Here is a 21,435-nt window from a genome sequence, read left to right as displayed (position 1 = left end):
TATTTTCTAGACACCCCCTTCTTCCAAAAGCGATTCAAAAGTCGAACAAAGGATTTGAAGCCATGTTTCGTTGTGTTTTTATTCTCACCGTGTTTTTGTTTTTGAAATTGTTTTGCGGCTTAAATGACTGTCTTCAGTTTTGGATACTACATCTTAGAAACACAAAAGTGGAGGTGTAAGACGCGAGGTCGAGCCCCTCCCAGTCAGCAAGTTTTTGTCAAAGATCTCATCCATTAAGGGTACCGCAGTTTCTGTGTTAAGTCCTGTGGACTTACCAGAGGAGGAGGGGACAAGGGCTCTTTAATAAGCTTACACTCTAGTACACTAACATTCAGTGAATCAATTATTTCATTAAATTTTCTTATTTATTGTTGTGCCATCTGTTGTTGCATAGACAGTCTATGCAGTCTATTTAGACAATTCTACATATATTTAGGAGTGCCCTTGTGGCAGTGTGCCTCAAACTTTTTTGGCGGCAAAGGAGAGTGAACATGGATCTCTGGGACATTGCTTGAAGTAGCTGAAAACCTGAAATTCCTCTTCATAAGCAACCAGTATTACCATTTGTGTGTGTATTCTAGAGATATTCTTTGCCGTTGAAAGTGTATGTATGTATTATATATATACATATATACACACATATGTATGTATGTATATGCCTTCAATAGATCGGTGTTTGTTTTAATATACTTTTTTCTCCCCTAAAACCTTCAAGTGAAATTGACACATAAGGACTATGCACAGTGTTTATCTGGTGTCATTTGTGTGCTTCCTCACACAGAACTTTAGGGGTAATCATACCTCAGTTTAACATGCACAGCCTTTTTTCAATAAAAGCATTTCTCCTTGGCTTAGTACATTGTTTTGGGGGTAAGGGCAAGATATGAGCCTTGTTCTTCAGCAAATCCCATCCTCTTTACCTGGTTACACTTAGATTTATTTATCTATTTATTACAGTTAATTTGGTGCAAGTAGTTGTGGGAAGTAAAATTTGAGAGTAAAATTGTTAATTCTTAAAAGACGTTGATATTTATGTGAGCTATCCCTCTGGAGAGGATTTCTTTTTCTGCTGACTTCCCTTTTGGAGCTGTCCTTTCTGAAAAGTAATTGTTAATGTATAGTAAAAACCATTCTCAGATCTAATATTAACTAGCTGTTCTCCAGTATTCATCTGGTTTTAAGAGATGAATATTAATTTTTAAGAATGATTCTTTTCTGAATAGTGTATATTTAATTTTCTCACATAGATTCTCAGAAACAGAACAATCAGTTGGCTTAAAGGGATTCTGAATTCTGTGTGACATTTATGTGCATGCAGTTGCCATTTCATTAGGAGGGTTGCTAACTGGAACTTGAATGACTGGAAGTGACATTTATCATCGTGAGAATTTCATAAGTACCCAAAGGTAAAATTTTGATTAATAACAGGAAGAATTCTAAGTTAGAGGTATAAGGAAGGCGGATGTTAGTCGAGAGAGAAAACAAGACATGAAGTTTCAAGTTTCCTCTGTGAGACTGCACTAGGTTTTCCTAAACTTTCTCCTGAACAAGGAAGAACTATGAAGGGTTACATAGTGTATTGCCCAGAACTCTTTTAGTTGCAAGTAGCAGAAACCCAATTCCAGGTGGTTTAAGCAAAACAAAAAAACAAGCATTTGTGGACTCACATAACTGACAACTGTAGGAGTTGGATGGCTTCTGGCATGGCTGTATCTGTTTTAGGCACTGGTTCTCAACGTATGGTCTGGGAACCTCTGGGTTCCCTGAGTCCCTTTTGGGTCTGTGAGCTTACACGGTTTTTCATAATTTTAAGACATTGTTTGCCTTTCCCTCTTAATCTTCTACCTGTGTACAGGACAGTTTTCCAGAGGCTACATGACATGTATCACAACAAATTGAATGCAGAAGCATATAGAGGAAATCATCTGTCTTTTATTAAGTCAGATGTTAAAGAGAGTTGCAAAAAGTGAAATAATGCCATTCTTCTCAATGTTTTGAAACTAAAGTTATTTAAAAAATAGTTATGTTAACATGCATTGTGTTATTGTTTTTAAATGAGTTAATAAAGAAAAATTCTGTAAGTAGAAGAACCACAAAAACTCTGATTGCCCTACTTTTCTGGAATGTGGCCATGAATCAAGAATCAAGCATAAAACACCTCTAAGCATGAGAGGAGAAATCACATGGTTTGTATGCTAAAGTTCACTCATGAGAAGCTTCTGAAGGCTTTCTTCCTATTATATTGAATCTATGTGTTTAAGTTATTTATTACCCCAATAAAGAAGAATATCTTATTTCCAGGTTTCCAGCATATCAAAGCAGTGAATTAGATGGGGACACAGATAAAAAATTATTGGTACCAGAGACAGGTCTAGTGACAGTTGAATGAAATAATAAAAGTGCTAATGGTCATTCAAGGGAGCATGACCATTAGAAATGTTTAACAACAACAAAAGTATAACAGATATATTAGAGTCATAGATCACAACTTCCAAATGAATTTTTGAATTAAAACAGGAAAGTTGATGTAAATTTCAAGTTATCAACTGTTCAGGCAACAACTTTGGAGATCTGTGTTCATTCTCATTTGCAGTTAAGGATAGATAAGTTTTTTTTAGTACTTAAGTACTAAACAGCATGCTAAGAATTTTACAGATGTTATAATTCTTTCCAAAACCTTCTGAGGTGGTTATTATTATTTCTGATATACAGATGAGGAACCTGGAATTTAGGGAGGGTAAGCAACTGTTAGCAATACAAGAAGCAGAGCCAGGATTCAAAATATGGTCTTTCTGATTACAAAACATATAATTTAAATCTTTTTTACTGTCATAGGGTGTTAGTGAACCTTACTTGGAAAAAAGGTTTGATGGACAAATAAATGGGACAACTGTAGTTATAAGAAAATTTTATTTACTGCAGGATTTTTCAGAGCTTTTGCTGTGCTACTGTACATTCTGCCTCTCCAAGAGATTGTCTGAACATGCAGTGTTTTTCAAACTTGCTTGATTTTGAAACTCTTCCCTCCTCCCCCAGTTTCAGCTTGAGGATCTAGTGTCCCATGATGATACACCTTTCTTTTTTCAGTAGGTCCAGGTGATGGCTGCATATTATGCAGTGTCTGATGAACCATAATTGAAGTTCAAAACCAGAATCTACAATTAATCATGGTAAAACTACTTTATTTGCAGTGATGTTAGCTGAAGCCATTGGAATGGATAGGATTACCCACAGAAAGAGTATGGAGTGAGAAAAATCTTGAATCACATATATTTAATTTCAAAGTAAGGAGGAAGAGACACTGGTGAGCCGTTAGGCAGATTAGAAGGAGTATGATAGGTTTGGGAAGCAAGGGAGAGTGAATGCAATGTAAATCAGAGAGTTAAAGCAGTATGAGGATGCTGGATTTGGCAATTGGTAGGTCACTTGTTTTTTTACCACTGATTTTAGTAGAGCAGTAGGGACAAAAGCCAGATTTCAAGAGGCTAAATGAATGAGTGGTGGTGAGGAAATAGAAGATGAGATGTGCATTAAAGATTTTGGAACAAGCTTGAGTATGAAATTAAGTAGAAAGGATTATTTAAAAAAGGCTATAAAAATCAGGTTTGTATGGCATGGGAAAGGGTTCACTGGAGAGAGAACGATATCAGGTAGGAGATAATTGATAGGGTGAAGTCTTAGAAGAAATGGGGGAGGATAGACTCAGGACAGTTTGTTAAATAAGACTTGTGTGAAGGTGGTAGGATGGATAAAGATATAGATAAATTTTGAGAAGTTAAGGATATTGCAATGATGGCTTCTAAGTGAAATAGGCAAGATCATCTTTTGAGAAAGAGGGACTTTCAGGTGGTATTGGGAGCTCAAAATAGAGTAGGAGGTCAATTAGGGATGAATAAAAGAGCTATTGGGCTTCCCTGGTGGCGCAGTGGTTGAGAGTCCACCTGCCGATACAGGGGACACGGGTGCGTGCCCCAGTCCGGGAAGATCCCACATGCCGCGGAGCGGCTGGGCCCATGAGCCATGGCCGCTGAGCCTGCGCGTCCGGAGCCTGTGCTCCGCAACGGGAGAGGCCACAACGGTAAGAGGCCCGCGTACTGCAAAAAAAAAAAAAAGAACTATTAACTAATTTTGAAAAAGTATTTGTTAAAACACGTGTGTGTCTGTAGATAGTACCAGTTGTGGTTACTACAATTATATGACTTTCTTTAGCAGTGCTAATCAGTCTAGGAGCAAGAATTTGGGGGGAATAAAAGAATTTAGTTTTACTTAGGGTTAAAGGGTATTATACGATGTGGGGGTAAAAAATGGGATCAGTGCGAGTGAGTAAATGGAAGGGTTAAAGGACAGTATGTTGTAGAATGAGAGGTTCACATTTGTGAGCTTGAGAAGTGTAACCTTATTAAATCTATTTGTGAATGCATGTTGTTGAAATGGGAATGTGATATGAAGAAGTTTGTTGGACTAGAGTAAAATGAGTCCATTGTATTGAGTGATTTGATTTATGAAAGTTTTAGAGCTTCAGTATGATGGTAGGTTTTAACGATAGAGAGGAAAACTATGAATCAAGTATCAGAATATTCTAGGAATGTTGGAAAGGGTCGTGGGTCAGTACATGGCAATTACAATATGGTGAGGTAATAATACATACAAGTTATGGGAATTTTAAAGGAGGAATTATTGCAATAAGGATGAATATTAATTGGAAGTGGTGGCAGGGGGAGGAGGTTGTTAATCCCTTTCCCTGTTTTTATAAGTGGGAGAAGAATCTTCTTGAGAGAGTCTTAAAAAAATAGTGTAGTAAATAAAAAGATGTATAATGTATAATTATGTAATAAAAAGGATTCAGTTAAACTAAGGTGGAGGAAATGTTCAAGGAGAAGATTCAGAATTTAAGGAAATTGTATTGACTTTGGAAAGGAATTTGGTGGGCTGGGGAAGAGCTAGAGAAGAGTGTAGATGAAAACTATACCTCAATAAAAAGAAAAACAGAGAATATTAAAAAGACATGTACTCAAGGGTCAAGTTAAAAAAAAAAAGAATGTAGTGAAAAGGGTAGAGTGGCATTACCTAAGAGATGAGACAATAACAAGGTAATAAGCTGTAGGGATTGAAATCTAGGGTGGTGAATGTGATTCCCAAGCCTGGTGATAGAAGGCAGAGGATTGGAAAGTAGATTAGAGGGGGGATATGGTAACACAGGGAGTGGGTTATGTATAGGACTGAGTAGCTCTAAAGATTCAGACTGGAACTTTGCTGTAATGGTGCTGTCTCAAACCTGCCTCTCAGATGTATAACTCTAATGTGAGTCTTCAGTAATTTAGGAGGCTGGCTAATGTGAGCTGCTTCATCACATATACCTATATTGATAACTCACTTCTTGGCTTCACTTAGCATTGCACTGTCCTACCACCCATTTCTCCCTGTCTAAAACTTATTATCTAAAACTTACTTCAAAGCCCAGTTCAATTGTGCCTTTTTCAAGAACTATCTCCTAATTAACTCAAACTTAAAAAATATTCCTATTTTTGAATTTCCATGGGTGTTTGCACCTCTTATGTGATGTTTACCAGATTCCATCATATATTCTAGCTTGCTGAATTGTTTAATCTCTGCTTTTATACTGTTAACTCTGTGACAGGGACTGTCTTATTCATTTCCTATCCCCATAGCATCCAGCATGCCTTAGAGTGTTCTGGTTAAGAATTCCACCTCTGGAATCAGACCAGTGATGGATTAACATGGTGACCTTGGGCAAGTTATTTGTATTTTTCAAACCTAAATTCTTCATCTATAAAATGGAGATAATGCCATTACTGAACTCACAAGACTTTTGTAAGATTAAATAAAATAATTTGTGTAAAGTACTTAGCATAGTGCCTGGCAATGGTAATTACTGTTGTTTAAAATAAATGTTTATACAATATATGAATGAATGGTTCCACAAGCTCCTTGAGAAAAAGTCATGCTTTCTGATTATTTGACATATATATATAATGGGAATAATTAGAGCGATTTTTCTGTATGCTAATGTAAATACATTAAGGTTTCTTAAAGAGGGGTATTTTAGTATAAAATATTGTAATAATAATAGTTATCATTTATTTTGCAGTATTTGCCAGATATACTCTAAATACTTTAATATAGACAATCTCCCTTTATTTTGAAATATAGTTAATTTATTGTGTTTGTTTCAGGTGTACAGCAAAGTGATTCAGCTGTATATATGTTTTTCAGATTATTTTCCATTATAGGTATTACAAGATATTGAATATTGTTCCCTGTTTTATACAGTAAATCCTTGTTGCTTATCTATTTTATGTATAGTAGTTTGTATCTGTTAATCCCATACTTGTAATTTATTGTTCCGCCCACTCTCTTTCCCCTTTGGTAACCATAAGTTTTTTTTCTATGTCTGTGAGTCTGTTTCTGTTTTGTACTTAGATTCATTTGTATTAATTTTTACATTCTGCATACAAGTGATATCGTATATTTATCTTTTTATGACATTTCACTTAATATGATATTCTCTGGGCCATTCATGTTGCTGCAAGTGGCAATATTTAATTCTTTTTTATGGCTGAGTAATATTGCATTATATTTATATGTGTGTGTGTGTGTGTGTGTGTGTCTACACACACCGCATCTTCTTTATCCAGTCATCTGTTGATACACACTTAGGTTGCTTCCATGTCTTGGCTATTATAAATAGTGCTGCTGTGAACATTGGGGTGCATGTATCTTTTTGAATTAGAGTTTTCTTCTTTTCTGGATATATGCCCAGGAGTGGGATTGCTGAATCACGGTAGCTCTATTTTTTGTTTGTTTGTTTTTTAATTTTATTTATTTTATTATTTTTGGCTGCCTTGGGTCTTTGCTGCTGCGCGCGGGCTTTCTCTAGTTGCCGCGAGTGGGGGTTACTCTTCGTTGCAGTGCGTGGGCTTCTCATTGCAGTGTCTTCTCTTGTTACAGAGCATGGGCTCTAGGTGCATGGGCTTCAGTAGTTGTGGCTTGCGGGCTCTAGAGCGCAGGCTCAGTAGCTGTGGAGCATGGGCTTAGTTGCTCCATAGCATGTGGGATCTTCTTGGACCAGGGCTTGAACCCATGTCCCCTGCATTGGCAGGTGGATTCTTAACCACTGCGCCACCAGGGAAGCCCCTTCAGTTTTTGTTTTTATTTTTTAATTATTTAAAAAATATTTATTTTATTTTATTTATTTATTTTGGCTGTGTTGGGTCTCAGTTGCAGCATGTGGGGTCTTTCTTGTGGTGCTCAGGCTTCTCTTCTCTCTAGTTGTGTGCGGGTTCCAGGACATATGGGCTCTGTAATTGTGGCATGTGGGGTCCAGAGCGCATGGACTCTGTAGTTTGTGACACGTGGGCTCTCTCTTTGAGGCATGCGAGCTCAGTAGATGTGGCCCCGTGGCATGTGGGATCTTAGTGCCCCAACTGGGGATCGAACCCATGTCCCCTGCATTGGAAGGAGGATTCTTTACCACTGGACCACCAGGGAAGTCCCCATTTTTTGTTTTTAAAGGAACCCACATACTGTTTTCCATAGTGGCGGTACCAACTTACATTCCCGCCAACAGTGTAGGAGGATTCCCTTTTCTCCACACCCTCTCCAGCATTTATTATTTGTAGACTTTTCCATGATAGTTATTCTGACTGGTGTGAGGTGATACCTCATTGTGGTTTTGATTTCCATTTCTCTAATAATTAGCGACATTGAGTATCTTTTCATGTGCCTTTTGGCCATCTGCATGTCTTCTATGGAGAAATGTGTACTTAGGTCTTCTGCCCATTTTTTGATTGGGTTGTTTTGTTTTATTTTGTTTTGTTTTTTTGATATTGAGTTGTATGAGCTGTTTGTATATTTTGGAAATTAAGCTCTTGTCAGTCACATTGTTTGCAAATATTTTCTCCCATTCTGTAGGTTGTCTTTTCATCTTGTTGATGGTTTCCTTTGCCGTGCAAAAGCTTTTAAGTTTGATTAGGTCCCATTTGTTTAGTTTTGCTTTTATTTCTTTTGGGAGTCTAGACTATGTCACTTTAATCTTGGCAATTGAAAAGCTGGATATTGTCCCCTTTTTAGAGATGAGACACTGAGTCTCAGAGAAGTCACAGCTAGTAAGCCAAGATATAAATTTAGGTTGTTGGACTTTAATATTTTTACTCTAGAGCACTGTGCTATACCAGACAGTCACAAGCAGCGATGCATCGTTTATTAAAATGCTCTAATACCAACCTAGTATCAGATGGAGCAACTCCGTTATAGAACCCCTAAAATTTTGGGAAGTCACAATAGTAGTCACTAAAAGAAATGTACAAACATTCTGCAAAATAGGATAGAAGCATTTTAAACTCAATGAGTCTGTGATTTAAGCAACTGATATTCCTTTTTTAAAAATACATATATTTTATTAAATTGAAAGTTGATTAGAAAGTGAATTTATATAAGAAATGTTTTCTTACCATTTATCTAAATGTTATATATTTTTGGTAGTCTGAGAAATGCTACTTTATTGAAAATTATTTAAATCTATCGAAAACTTAAGTATAGAAGTTAAAATAATTTTTACATCAGTGATTGCTCGAGGAAATGCATATGGTGAAATTCATGCTATTTTCATGAAATGAGGGAAATTATTTCAGCTATATAGATTTCTGGATAAGCTATAGCCCATTCGTTATAACTGTTATTTTAAAGGTTTTTTAATTTTTAAGTTGAGATATTACATACGACACAGTACAATATCTTTAGTTTGATGATTTTTTATACTTGTATACATACACTTGTATAACTATCACCTAGATCAAGATACGGAACATTTCCAGCATCTCAGAAGGATAACTTGTATCCCATCCCAGTCAGTCAGTAGTTTTTCCCTGCTCAGGTACTCACACTGTCCTAACTAGTATCAACATAGATTTGTTTTACCTGTTCCTGAATTCCACATAAATAGAATCATACATTCTTCTGCATCTGTTTTCTTCTGAACGTAATGTCTGTGAGATGTATCCGTGTTGTGCACAGCAGTAATTCATTCTTTTTTATTACTATGTAGTTTTCAATTAGCAATAATTGCGCCTCGGATAAACCTCATTGGCTACGATACTGCCACTGTGCAAAGTTTGTAGTTTTCTATTGTATGAAAAGGTTTATCCATGCTCCTGTGATGGACATTTGGATTGTTTTTAGTTTTTGGCTATTAAGAACAAAGATAACTTAACATTCTTATACATGCCTTTTGGTGGACACAGGCACTCATTTCTCTTGATTAAATATCTAGAAATGTAATTGTTGGACATTGAGTAGGCAGGTGTCTAACTTTAGTAGATACTGACTGGCAAAGTAGATGTATTCGTTTACACTCCCACCAGCAATATATGAGACTTCTAGTCTCTTACCAATACTTGGTATTGTCATTCTTTTTAAGTTTACCCTTTCCAAGGGCTGTGTAATGGTGTTCTCTTACCATTTTAGTTTACACTTCTCTAGTAATAATGAAATTGAGCATATTTTCATATGTTTACTGGCCATTTGGACATTCTTTTTTATGGAGTACCTATTCAAGGCTTTTTCCCATTTTGAAGATTGGGTTGTCTTGCCTTTGCTTTATAGGACTTCTTTATGTGTTCTGGTTATGAATCCTTTGACAGATATATGTATTATACAGTATTATTAACTATAGTCACCATGCTGTACATAGATACATGAATTATAAATAATCTTCCAGTCTGTGCTTTGCCTTCTCACTCAATGATGAGGTTTGGTGAACAGAAGTTTTTAATTTTAATGAAGTTGAGTTTATTAGTTCTTTCCTTTATGGATTAGTACTACTTGAGTCTTGTTTGAGAGATCCTTGCGAACCCCAAGGTCATGAAGATATTCCCCTTATTTTTATTCTAGAAGCTTTATTTGTCTTTGACATTTAAATCTATGATCAATTTAAAAATAATTTTTGATATAGTGTGATGTTTATTACTTATTTGTTTACCTTGTTTGGTTATCAAATTGTGTCAGCATTACTCATGGAAAAGATCATCCCTTTTCCACTGAATTGCAGTGGTGTGTTTGTCATAAATAGGTAATCACATTTGTGTGGGTCTCTACCATTCATTTTTATTATGAAATTTGTGAGAAATTTCAGTGAATTGTAAGTTCCAGGAAGACTTAGGCTGTGTTTAATTTGCTCACTACACTATACCCACTGGCTAGCACAGTGCCAGACACATGATAGACATTCAGTAATTATTTGCTGACTGAATGAAAGAATCATAAAAGAAAATCCCATAGAAGTCTGAAAAATGTTGATGAAGAAAGACTTAAGCTGTTCTCTGTTGCATAAATGCTTAGATATGTAGCCCTCACCTTGTGTTCTCCTCCCCTGTGGCCCCCCCACCCCCCATTATAAGAATTTATCTGGTCTTATGGTTCAGCCAACATAAATCGAAGACCTACTGGATACTAGGATTTTTGCCAAGGAATTTCTTATTGAGTTCTTAGAACCAACTTTCTTTTTTCAGTTGTCATCATATGTATATTGTTTAATTGAGAAATTTTGTGAGAATCTGCTACTCTTTGATTATTTTTGACCTTTAGTCCTTCAGGTTCTGTAAAATGTATCAATGTAAATTGTAAATGTAACAAGAAGCTAATTTGAAACAAAAGATAACTGAAAAGATTTATTCTGTTATGTTATCTCATTTAATGTTAAATGATAATTTTTACTATGTCTTTGTAGAAATTGTCACAGAAGGGAAAAGGAAAAAGCCTTCATCTTTGGAGTTACATAAGGTATGTATTAGTTTTGCTCTTAACCTTTGCATTATCTTTAGAGTTAATAATATTGAAAGTATTTTGGTATTTGTCTTTTTAATAAAACTTTAGTAATTAAATTTAATTTAGTAATTAAATTTAATTAAAATTTAATAAAATAAAATTAATTAAATCCATAATTAATCAGTGTTTTTTGGGGAATGGTATATCCTAATTAACCAAGGGTTAGCTAGGAAACCCTTTCTGGGACCAGCCTTGTTTAAATCATTGTAAAATTTTCCAGTATACTTTCCGAGTCTTATTTTAGATTTATATAGAACAGAACTCATTTCTTTGATGACTGAATATATTAGAGCACCTGAGATTCATTCACTTACGATACTGTAGATGTTGAAGGGTTGTATTCAAGTCATGTGCTGAAATTTACTGTTTGGAATATGTATGTGTGTCCTTTTAAACATACGTTTTTTTCATTTATTTATTTCTTTTATATAAGCCAAGAGTAGCAAAACAAGTAAAATGAAGTTTCTACCTACATAGAGGTGTTTAAAAAAATTTAGTCTGTGTTTTTAGAAAGATAATCTTTTTTTCCTATAGAATTTTGTGATTTAAATGCCATAGTACCTTGATTTGCATTATAATAATTTATTAGAGACTTTTCTCTGAAACATTCTAATTATACACAGAGGACTTTAATTTGGTGTATTTTTTGGAACACAGAGGGACAAGAAGAAATCATAAAGGAGGGCTGTGAGAGGAATCAGGAGTACCTTACAAGACCACACAGAGAGCATGGCTTTGGATACTCTTTTTCTACCTTGGCTTACTTCAGATTTGTGGGGTGTGGTTTCTTCATTTAAAATTCTGGGACTTCCCTGGTGGCACAGTGGTTAAGAATCCCCCTGCCAGTGCAGGGGACATGGGTTCTATCCCTGGTCCGGGAAGATCCCACATGCCGCAGAGCAACTAAGCCCGTGCGCCATAGCTACTGAGCCTACACTTTAGAGCCTGGGCGCCACAACTACTGAAGCCCGTGCTCCTAGAGCCCGTGTTCCGCAACAAGAGAAGCCACCGCCATGAGAAGCCCACACACCACAGTAAAGAATAGCCCCCACTCGCCGCAACTAGAGAAAGCCCATGTGCACCAATGAAGACCCAACACAGCCAAAAAAAGAAAAAAAAAGAAAAAAATCCGGATTTAGGGAATCCAGGCGGTTCAGTGGTTAGGACTCCATGCTTTCACTGCTGTGGGCCTGGGTTTGATCCCTTGTTGGGGAACTAAGATCCCACAAGCCGTGCCATTCAGCCAAAAAAATTCTGGATTTAGCTTAAGTGAGGTAGATGAGGGAGTTAAAAAAGAAATTTACATTGCTATTATACCCAGTTTTATTATTTATTTATGTATTTGATTTTTAAGAATTTTTATTGGAGTATAGTTGATTTACAAGGTTGTGTTAGTTTTAGGTGTACAGCAAATGAATCAGTTTTACATATGTCCACTCTCTTTTAGATTCTTTTCCCATATAGGTCATTACAGAGTATGGAGTAGAGTTCCCTGTGCTATACAGGGAACTTATTAGTTATCTATTTTATGTGTAGTAGTGTGTATATGACAATCCCAGTCTCCCAGTTTATCCCTCCCCCACCCCTTTCTCTTCTAGTAACCATAAGTTTGTTTTCTACATCCGTGACTCTATTTCTGTTTTGTAAATAAGTTCATTTGTACCAGTTTTTAGGTGCCACATATAAGCAATATCATATGATATTTGTCTTTCTCTGTCTGACTTACTTTACTCAGTGTGACAGTCTCTAGGTCCATCCTTGTTGCTGCAAATGGCATTATTTTGTTCTTTTTTATGGCTGAGTAATATTCCACTGTATATATATGTACCACATCTTCTTTATCCATTCCTCTGTTGATGGACACTTAGGTTGCTTCCATGTTCTGGCTATTGTAAATAGAGCTGCAATGAACATTGTGGTACATGACTCTTCCTGAATTATGGTTTTCTCAGGGTATATGCCCAGTAGCGGGATTGCTGGGTCATATGGTAGTTCTATTTGTAGTTTTTTAAGGAACCTCCATACTGTTCTCCTTAGTGGCTGTATCAGTTTACATTCCCACCAACAGTGCAAGAGGGTTCCCTTTTTTTCTCCACACCCTCTCCAGCATTTATTGTTTCTAGATTTTTTGATGATGGCCATTCTGACTGGTGTGAGGTGATACCTCATTGTAGTTTTGATTTTCATTTCTCTAATAATTAGTGATGTTGAGCATCTTTTCTTGTGCTTTTTGGCCATCTGTATGTCTTTGGAAAATGAGAAAAATGTACATTTAGATCTTCCATTAAAAAATATTATTATTATTATTTTGGCCACACCACATGGCATGTGGGATCTTAGTTCCCTGTCCAGAGATTGAACCCCCGCCCCCTACATTGGAAGCATGGTGTCTTAACTGCTGGACCGCCAGGGAAGTCCCTGTTTGTTTTTTTGATATTGAGCTGCCTGAGCTGTTTGTATATTTTGGAGATTAATCCCCTGTTGGTCTCTTCATTTGCGAATATTTTCTCCCATTTTGAGGGTTGTCTTTTTGTTTATGATTTCCTTTGCTGTGCAAAAGGTTTTAAGTTTAATTAGGTCCCATTTGTTTGTTTTTGTTTTTATTTTCATTACTCTTAAGAGGTGGATCCAAAAGATATTGCTGCTATTTATGTCAAGAGTGTCCTGCCTATGTTTTCCTCTAAGAGTATCTGGCCTTACATTTAGGTCTTTTTTCAAAAAAACCTATTTATTTATTTATTTTTGGCTGCATTGGGTCTTCATTGCTGTGCGCAGGCTTTCTCTAGTTGCGGCAAGCGGGGGCCACTCCCATTGCGGTGCATGGGCTTCTCATTGCAGTGCCCTCTCTTGTTGCGGAGCACGGGCTCTAGGCACATGGGCTTCAGTAGTTGTGGCATGCAGGCTCAGTAATTGTGGCTCGCAGGCTCTAGAGCGCAGGCTCAGGAGCTGTGGCACACGGGCTTAGTTGTCCCGTGGCATGTGGGAACCTCACGGACCAGGGGTCGAACCCATGTCCCCTGCATTGGCAGGCAGATTCTCAACCACTGGGCCACCAGGGAAGTCCCCATTTAGATCTTTAATCCAACTTGAGTTTATTTGTGTGTATGTATACTTGGTTTTAAATACCTCTGTATTGACTGCTACTTCTTTTCTGCTTAATACCTTCAGTGAAGTGAAATGCTTTGCTTTAGGACATTGGTTTATGCATCTTGCTCTGAAGCTCCACCATTAGAAATTCATAATTTGTATTATGAATTTGTATTATGAGTGTACTGACTAAATACATTTCTCTTATATTTAGTTGTACAGCAATGTTTTTTAAAACTGTTAATTTTCAAGTAACTTTCAATTTACAGAAATAGTACAGTTTCCATCTACCCTTCACTCAGCTTCCCCCAGTGTTAATGTATTACATAACCATAGTACAGTTATCAACATAAAGAAGTTAACATGGGTATATTTTAAACTATAGACATTATTTGAATTTCTTCAATTTTTTCATTAATGTCATTTTTCTGTTTTAGGATCCAATTCAGGATCTCACATTGCATTGATTTCCTTAAGTCTCTGACAGTTCTTGTCTTTTTTCTTTCATGACCATGACACTTTTAAAGAATACTAGGCAATATTTTCTTGAATCCTTAAGTTTGGGTTTCTCTTATGTTTCTAATCATGTGTGATTAGATTAAGGTTGTGGCTTTTTGAGAACAATACCACAGAAGTGTTGTGCCCTTCTCAGTTGTCCTATCAGGGGTACATAATGATGGTATGTCTTATTACTGGTGATGTCAATCTTGGATCACCTGGTTAAGATGGTGTCTGCGTGGTTACTCCATTGTAAAGTTATTTTTTATCTTTAATAAATAGATATCTTGGGAGAGATATCTTGTGTTTTTTCTCCCAGTTTTATTGAGATATAATTGACATATAGCACTCCATAAGTTTAAGGTGTACAATATAATGATTTTTCTTACATACATCATGAAATTACCACAGTAGGTTTAGTGAACATCCATCATCTCATATAGATGCAACATTAAAGAAATAGAAAGAAATTTTTTCCCTTGTGATGAGAACTCTTTGGTTTTATTCTTTTAACAACTTCTATTTATAATGTACATCAGTGTTCATTTCTTTATCGTGTTGTATGTTACATCCCTAGTACTTATTTATCTTACAATTGGAAGTTTGTATTGGGAGAGATATTTTGAATCTATGCAAATATACTGTTTCTTCTTAAACCTTCACCCACTGTTTTAGCATTAAACAGTGGATCTTGCTTGCAACAGTTAAAATACGATATTCTATTGGTGACTTTCTATTTTCTTCATTCCCTCTATATTTATTAAAATTCTTCAGGAAGGGACAGCTGTCCCTCTTGTCTCATTTATTCAATTATTTACATATATCAACATGGGCTTATAGGTATTTATTTTATTCTATGTGTTATAATCTACTACTGTCATTACTGGTTTTGTTGATCAAAGTATTCCAGCTTTGGCATTGGAAGTTCTTTCAGGATGGCTCTTGTGTCCTTTTGACATCCTCCTATGTTTGTTTGTTTGTTTTTTTGAGCTCTTCCTTACTTTCTGGTACTATAAGATACTTTCCAAGGAGCTCTGTTTTTTTAAATTCAAGAATAGTATTCAGAAACCCAGCTCAGGGTGCTAGATGTGCTCATTGCTGCTGGGGTGTCATCATTTCTAGGCTCTCTCAATAAACAGGACTAGAAGAATATATGTGTACTAACTCATACGTATACATACATATCTGTATTTATTTCTCTATCTGCCTATCTATACATCTAAAGAAACCCTCATGAGTTCAGTACTGTTACTTCTGATTCCAATCCAATACCACAGGGCTTATTTTAGCCTGCCCTCTTTCCTTATTTATTTATTTTTTAATATTTATTTATTTGGCTGTGCTGGGTCTTAGTTGTGGCACGTGAGATATTTGTTGCACCACGCGGGATCTTTAGTTGCAGTATGTGAACTCTTAGTTGCGGCACGCAGGATCTAGTTCTCTGACCAGGGATCAAACCCCCGGCCCCCTGCAGAGGCTTAGCCACTGGACCATCAGGGAAGTCTCCTTCTTCGCTTATTTTTAACTTTTCTGTCTCTCAGTATCTACATTATATTTTCTTATTTGTTCAACCATAATATGCACATAAAGTTGTGGTACTGCTGTTTAAAAATGTAGAATTTTTTTAGAATATTGGCATATTAAATTCTTGTTAGCAGTTAATAGTATTACTTTTTCTCTCAAGGCAGCTAGGGAAATAAATCACTGAAAGGATTAAAGTTTTGATTGGTATAGGGACAAGACTCTGATATATTTTAAATATTTAAAAAAATATTTCTAAATCAATACTAGATTGTTGTGAAGAAATTAGAAAATTCAGTTGAACAAAAAGAATACCACCTGGACACAGTTAAAATTAACACTGAAGTGTATATCCTACTAATTTGTCTGCGTATCTGTATATCTATCTATAATAAACAAATATTTAAATATTAATGGTTGAAAACCACAAAATACTATTTTATTATTTACTTTTTCTACTTAATTATATATTATAAACATTTTCTGAAATCAAGTTTAAAGCATTGCTCAGTAGATACTTATTGGGTACTTAACATGTATTGGACACTATACTAGGCATAAGTACCAGGGAAGCAGTGGTAAACATTTTCAATGACTACATTATATTCAACTGTAGAGATGTATCACAGTTACTTTAACCACTATCCTGTCATTATATTTTTGAATTGTTTTCAGTTAAAAATTATAAATTGTACTGCAGTTATTATCCTTGTAGCTAAATCTTTGGAACATCATTATCTACTAATTATTCCTGGCCTTTTGATAGGTGCTGGAACTAGATTAACTCAAGGCTTATATCTCTGGATAGATGTAGAGTAAGAGTGTGAACACTTTGAATTCTGCTAATGGGGAGATCCATAGTCTTTGGCTTTTTAAATGAGGAGGTTGATACTGCAAACTAAAAACCAAGACTTTCATTCTTCCTTGGTAAGTCATAGCCATATCTTTGAGCAGACCCCAAAGTTTCCCTAAATAATAATTCTACATCTATGTAGTATCTGAAGAAATAAGTGATTAAGGTTCTGAAGTTCTGTATTAAGAATACGGCAGAGAAGGAAGAGTAGCAGGTAAGGGGAGGCGGTAGAGGAGGAAAGAAAGACGAGGGAGCTCAAAAGAAACCTGGAAGGACTAATTATGGAAGGGTGGGATGGGGAGAGTGGGAGGGAGGGAGACGCAAGAGGGAAGACATATGGGAACATATGTATATGTATAGCTGATTCACTTTGTTATAAAGCAGAAACTAACACACCATTGTAAAGCAATTATACCCCAATAAAGATGTTTAAAAAAAAAAAAAAAAGAATGCGGCAGAGATCATTTCGGCTTGTAAGGAGCATATGTTAGCAATGTATAACTTGTCGATAGAATCCAGCATATTCACCCCCCCCACCCATTATCTTCTTTTGATAGCATTCTCTTTTTGAGGGCATACTGTAATGAATTAGGTATAAAATGAACCTCGAAGTGACTGTGTGAATTGATTTGCTGAAAGGCTTGTTTAGTATTACATTTGAACATTAGTAAGTAAAATAAAATAAATGTTCTTGAGCTTTGATTTTGGGAAGTTGTTAGAGTTCTATCAATGTATTTAAGTATAACTTGAAGGGAAGGGGGTTTAGAACCCTTTTTTGCCTTAAAATATTATATTTTGATCTTTAAAGTATTAGGAGAGTATTGAAAATATTTGAAAGTATTAGGAGTCCGTTCTGATTCTTGTAATGGAATTATAATATAGGCTTTGCAGAATCATTAGTGGCTTAGAATCTCTGTTGATTGTACACAGTTGAGATCATGATTAAAATTTGTCTATGAATAGATCAGATTGTTGTAAAGAGACAGACATTATTTTTATGATTTAATCATTAAGAAAAAGTGAGTGTAGAAAAATTTGACGGAGTAGTTAGTTGTACCTAAAATCTGCTTGCCACGCATATACTATATTAGACTGAGAGATTTAGATATGTAATTTATTGACCAGGAAGCTGCAGCAGAGGTTTTTCTGGAGCTTTAAATGTTTTTTTATTTTTTCTTGCTTTTAATGGTTGCGTGATATTCCTATTAAAAAATAAAACATGTGGAAACTGTAGGAAAACACAAAAATGAAAATAAAAATCACTCCTTATATTAGCATTCAGAGCTAGTCACTGGTAAACGTTTTTGTGCATATCCTTTCACATTTGTTTTCTATATATGGATTTTTTTTTTGCCTTATAAAAGATCATTCTGTAGATATGATTTTCTTTATTATATTGGAAATAATTTCTTATTTGTTCTGGAACATGTTTTTAAATAACTACTGTACAGTATCTCATTATTTGTCTTTACAGTAATTTTATTTGTGTTCTTTTATTATCATTGTTTCTATTTTTCTATACTATAAATAATATATAGTCTATGTCCCTGTTCATAAATGTTTGTATGTATATACAGTTGGTCCTCGAACACAATGTATTTGAACTGCTTCAGTCCACTTATACACAGAAGTTTTAAAAATAAATACTATAGTACTACACGATCTGTGGTTGGTTGAACCTGAGGATGTGGAACTGTGGATACATAAGGCTGATTATAAAGTTACTCAAATTTTCAATTGCGCAGGGGTCGGTGCCCCAACTCCTGAATTGTTCAAGGGTCTACTGTACTTTGATTTTCAAACCTTTTGATGCTTGTTTAGAGTTTTAATAAATTTCCAGATTTCATATGTTTATGCTTTTAGGGGAAGTAGAGAGCTCCTTTTTTTGAAGGTAGGGTAAATTATATTTTGTGTCCATCCTAATGGAAGTATAATGAATATTTATTAGGGTAAATAATTTATTAACATTGAGTCTAATCCACTCATAGGTAAAATAATAAAAACTAATTACTGAGAAAAAAGAGTATAAAATCTTCCACAGAAGACATCAGAAGTCTTTTATTTTTACAAAATACTCAATACCTATACCCAACTCTTTAAAAAATATCAGCTGCTCTCCTTCAAGTTTGAACTTGGTATCTTTTTAGGTTATTACTAGGGCTGTGTAACAGATTATCCCCAAACTTAGTGGTTTAAACTTATTTGGCTCATGAATCTGCTGTCTGGCCAGGGTTCAGAGATAGCTTTTCTTGGTTTCATTTGGAGTTAGCTAGGTTTGCTTGGGGGCTGAGGCCTGGAATCATCTTAAAGGATCACTCACTCACTTACCTTGATACCTGTGTTTGGAAGCCTCATATATCTTGTTATATATCTGTTCTTTTTAGCCTTCTCATGAAATCTTTGCAGCACAGCAGCTTCAGGGTATCCAAGATTTTTTTATCCTATGGCTTACGGCTCCCAAGGCATGTATACTGAGAGACAGAGAGAGATGGAAAAAAAGAGGGAGGAAGGAAGGGAAAACACACAAATATTGCTACATGAAAGGTAGGCTGAAGCAGTGTAGCTATACATAATGCTTTTTATGATCTAGCCTTGGAAGTCACAGGCCTGCCCAGATTCAAGGGGAAGGAACATAGACTGCACCTGATGTTGGAGAACTGGTCAGTATCACATTGTAAGAAGAGCATGTGGGTTGTAGAATATTGATATGGCCATGATTGGAAAACACAGTATGCCACAGTATCTAATGTAGGCTAAATACCTACTCACAAAGGATCCATGGGTGTGAACAGTCTGAAGCCCTTGTCTTACTCCCTGAAAAAACAACTGTTATTCCCTGATTAAGAATACAAAGGAAATGACTGATTTAGAGATAATGTTTTGGCAGATGAAGAATTATAAAGAGGTACCTTTAATATAAATTAAATATAAATAATTAAGATGTTACTGATGCCCAAGAGGATTAACTCCAGGGTACTAATGAAATAAAAGTGTTCAGATACCCTTTCTTCACAATTATTTTATCCTCCTAACTTATGTTTACTCTCATTGAAATAATTTTATTGTTGTCACTGGTTGTAGTTGATACAGTGCTCATTATATGTTATGTAATAAGCTGAACTTGATGCTTAACAATCATTTATAATGTGAAAGTTAAATTATTTTAAGTTCTAAACAAATGATTTCAAACTTGTGGCTACACTATATCCATCCATTCATTTGTTTATTCAGTATCATGAGCCATACACTTTGGAGATGTAAAGGTGACTAAGGGTGCTCTCTTTAAGGACCTCCACAGTCTGGAGAAGAAGACAGACATGTAGACAACTAATTATAAAATAGTATGATATGTGTTAATACAAATTACCAAGTACTAACACCCAGAGAAAGGAACGCCTTGGTGTGGGAGTGTTGACTGTGTGGATAAGAGAATAATTTTGTGCAGAATCTGAGGTATTTAATAGGGGAGAAATAGAGGGAAGAGCATTCTAGGTTGGAGGAGCAGTACGTACAGAGGTGTAGAGATGTATGCTTGAAGAAGGTTGAGCAAACTCAGTGGGGTTGGGGTGTAGAGTTTGTGATATTTGGATGATGTCAAAGAGCCCAGATTGTTAAGAGTTTTATATATAAGTAATGGGTGCTATTGTTGTATTTTAAGATTGTAGCCATAATTAGATTTGTGTGTTAGAGACCTCTGGTGATAGCGTTTGAAAGATTAAAAGGGAAAAAAAAACTGCAAGTAAGAATAGTTAAGAAGTTATTATGGGGGGAACCTTCAAGATGGCAGAGGAGTAAGACGTGGAGATCACCTTCTTCCCCACAGATACATCAAAAATACATCTACATGTGGAACAACTGTTACAGAACACCTACTGAATGCTGGCAGAAGACCTCAGACTTCCCAAAAGGCAAGAAACTCCCCACATACCTGGGTAGGGCAAAAGAAAAAAGGAAAAACAGAGACAAAAGGATAGGGGTCCTCTGGGCAGGAGCAGCAGATTAAATCTCCACAATCAACTTGATGTACCCTGCATCTCTGGAATACCTGAATAGACAATGAATCATCCCAAAACTGAGGCGATGGACTTCGGGAGCAACTATAGACTTGGGGTTTGCTTTCTGCATCTAATTTGTTTCTGGATTTTTGTTTATCTTAGTATTTAGAGCTTATTATCATGGGTAGATTTGTTCATTGATTTGGTTGCTCTCTTCCTTTTATATGTATATATATATTTTTCTCCTTTTTCTCTTTTTGTGAGTGTGTATGCATATGCTTTCTGTGATTTTGTCTGTATAGCTTTGCTTTTACAATTTGTCCTAGGGTTATATTGTTTTTTTGTTTTTTTTGGGGTGTAGTTTTTCATGCTTGTTATCATTGGTGGATTTGTTTTTGGTTTGGTTACTCTCTTCTTCCTTTCCTTTTTAATATTTAAAAAAATTTTTATTTTAATTATTTTATATTTTTCTCCTCCTTCCTTCCTCCCTCCCTCCCTCCCTCCCTCCCTTCCTTCCTTCCTTCCTTCCCTTTATCCTATCTCCCTCCCTTCCTCCCTCTCTCCCTTCCTATCTCTCCCTTTTCTTCTGAGCTGCGTGGCTGACAGGGTCTTGGTGCTCCAGCCGGGTGTCAGGCCTGA

The 21,435-nt window shown here is 35.8% G+C and overlaps 1 protein-coding gene and 1 pseudogene across 8 annotated transcripts in view; one reads left to right on the top strand and one right to left on the bottom strand.

Annotated features, from left to right (window-relative positions):
• SENP7 (SUMO specific peptidase 7) overlaps positions 1–21,435 on the top strand; it is a 171,803-nt gene that overhangs the window by 20,050 nt on the left and 130,318 nt on the right. For all 8 annotated transcript variants that reach the window (XM_024759197.1, XM_024759202.1, XM_024759201.1 and 5 more), the window contains one exon: positions 10,745–10,797. In XM_024759197.1, the coding sequence (XP_024614965.1) occupies positions 10,745–10,797 (53 nt within the window). The remainder of the gene's footprint in view (positions 1–10,744; positions 10,798–21,435) is intronic.
• On the bottom strand, positions 9,049–9,132 carry LOC112409293 (uncharacterized; annotated as a pseudogene).

The sequence above is a fragment of the Neophocaena asiaeorientalis genome, unplaced genomic scaffold (assembly GCF_003031525.2).
Source record: "Neophocaena asiaeorientalis asiaeorientalis breed wild unplaced genomic scaffold, Neophocaena_asiaeorientalis_V1.1 scaffold197, whole genome shotgun sequence".
In the NCBI taxonomy this organism is placed as follows: Eukaryota; Metazoa; Chordata; class Mammalia; order Artiodactyla; family Phocoenidae; genus Neophocaena; species Neophocaena asiaeorientalis.
This window is presented reverse-complemented; position numbering and strand designations above follow the sequence as displayed.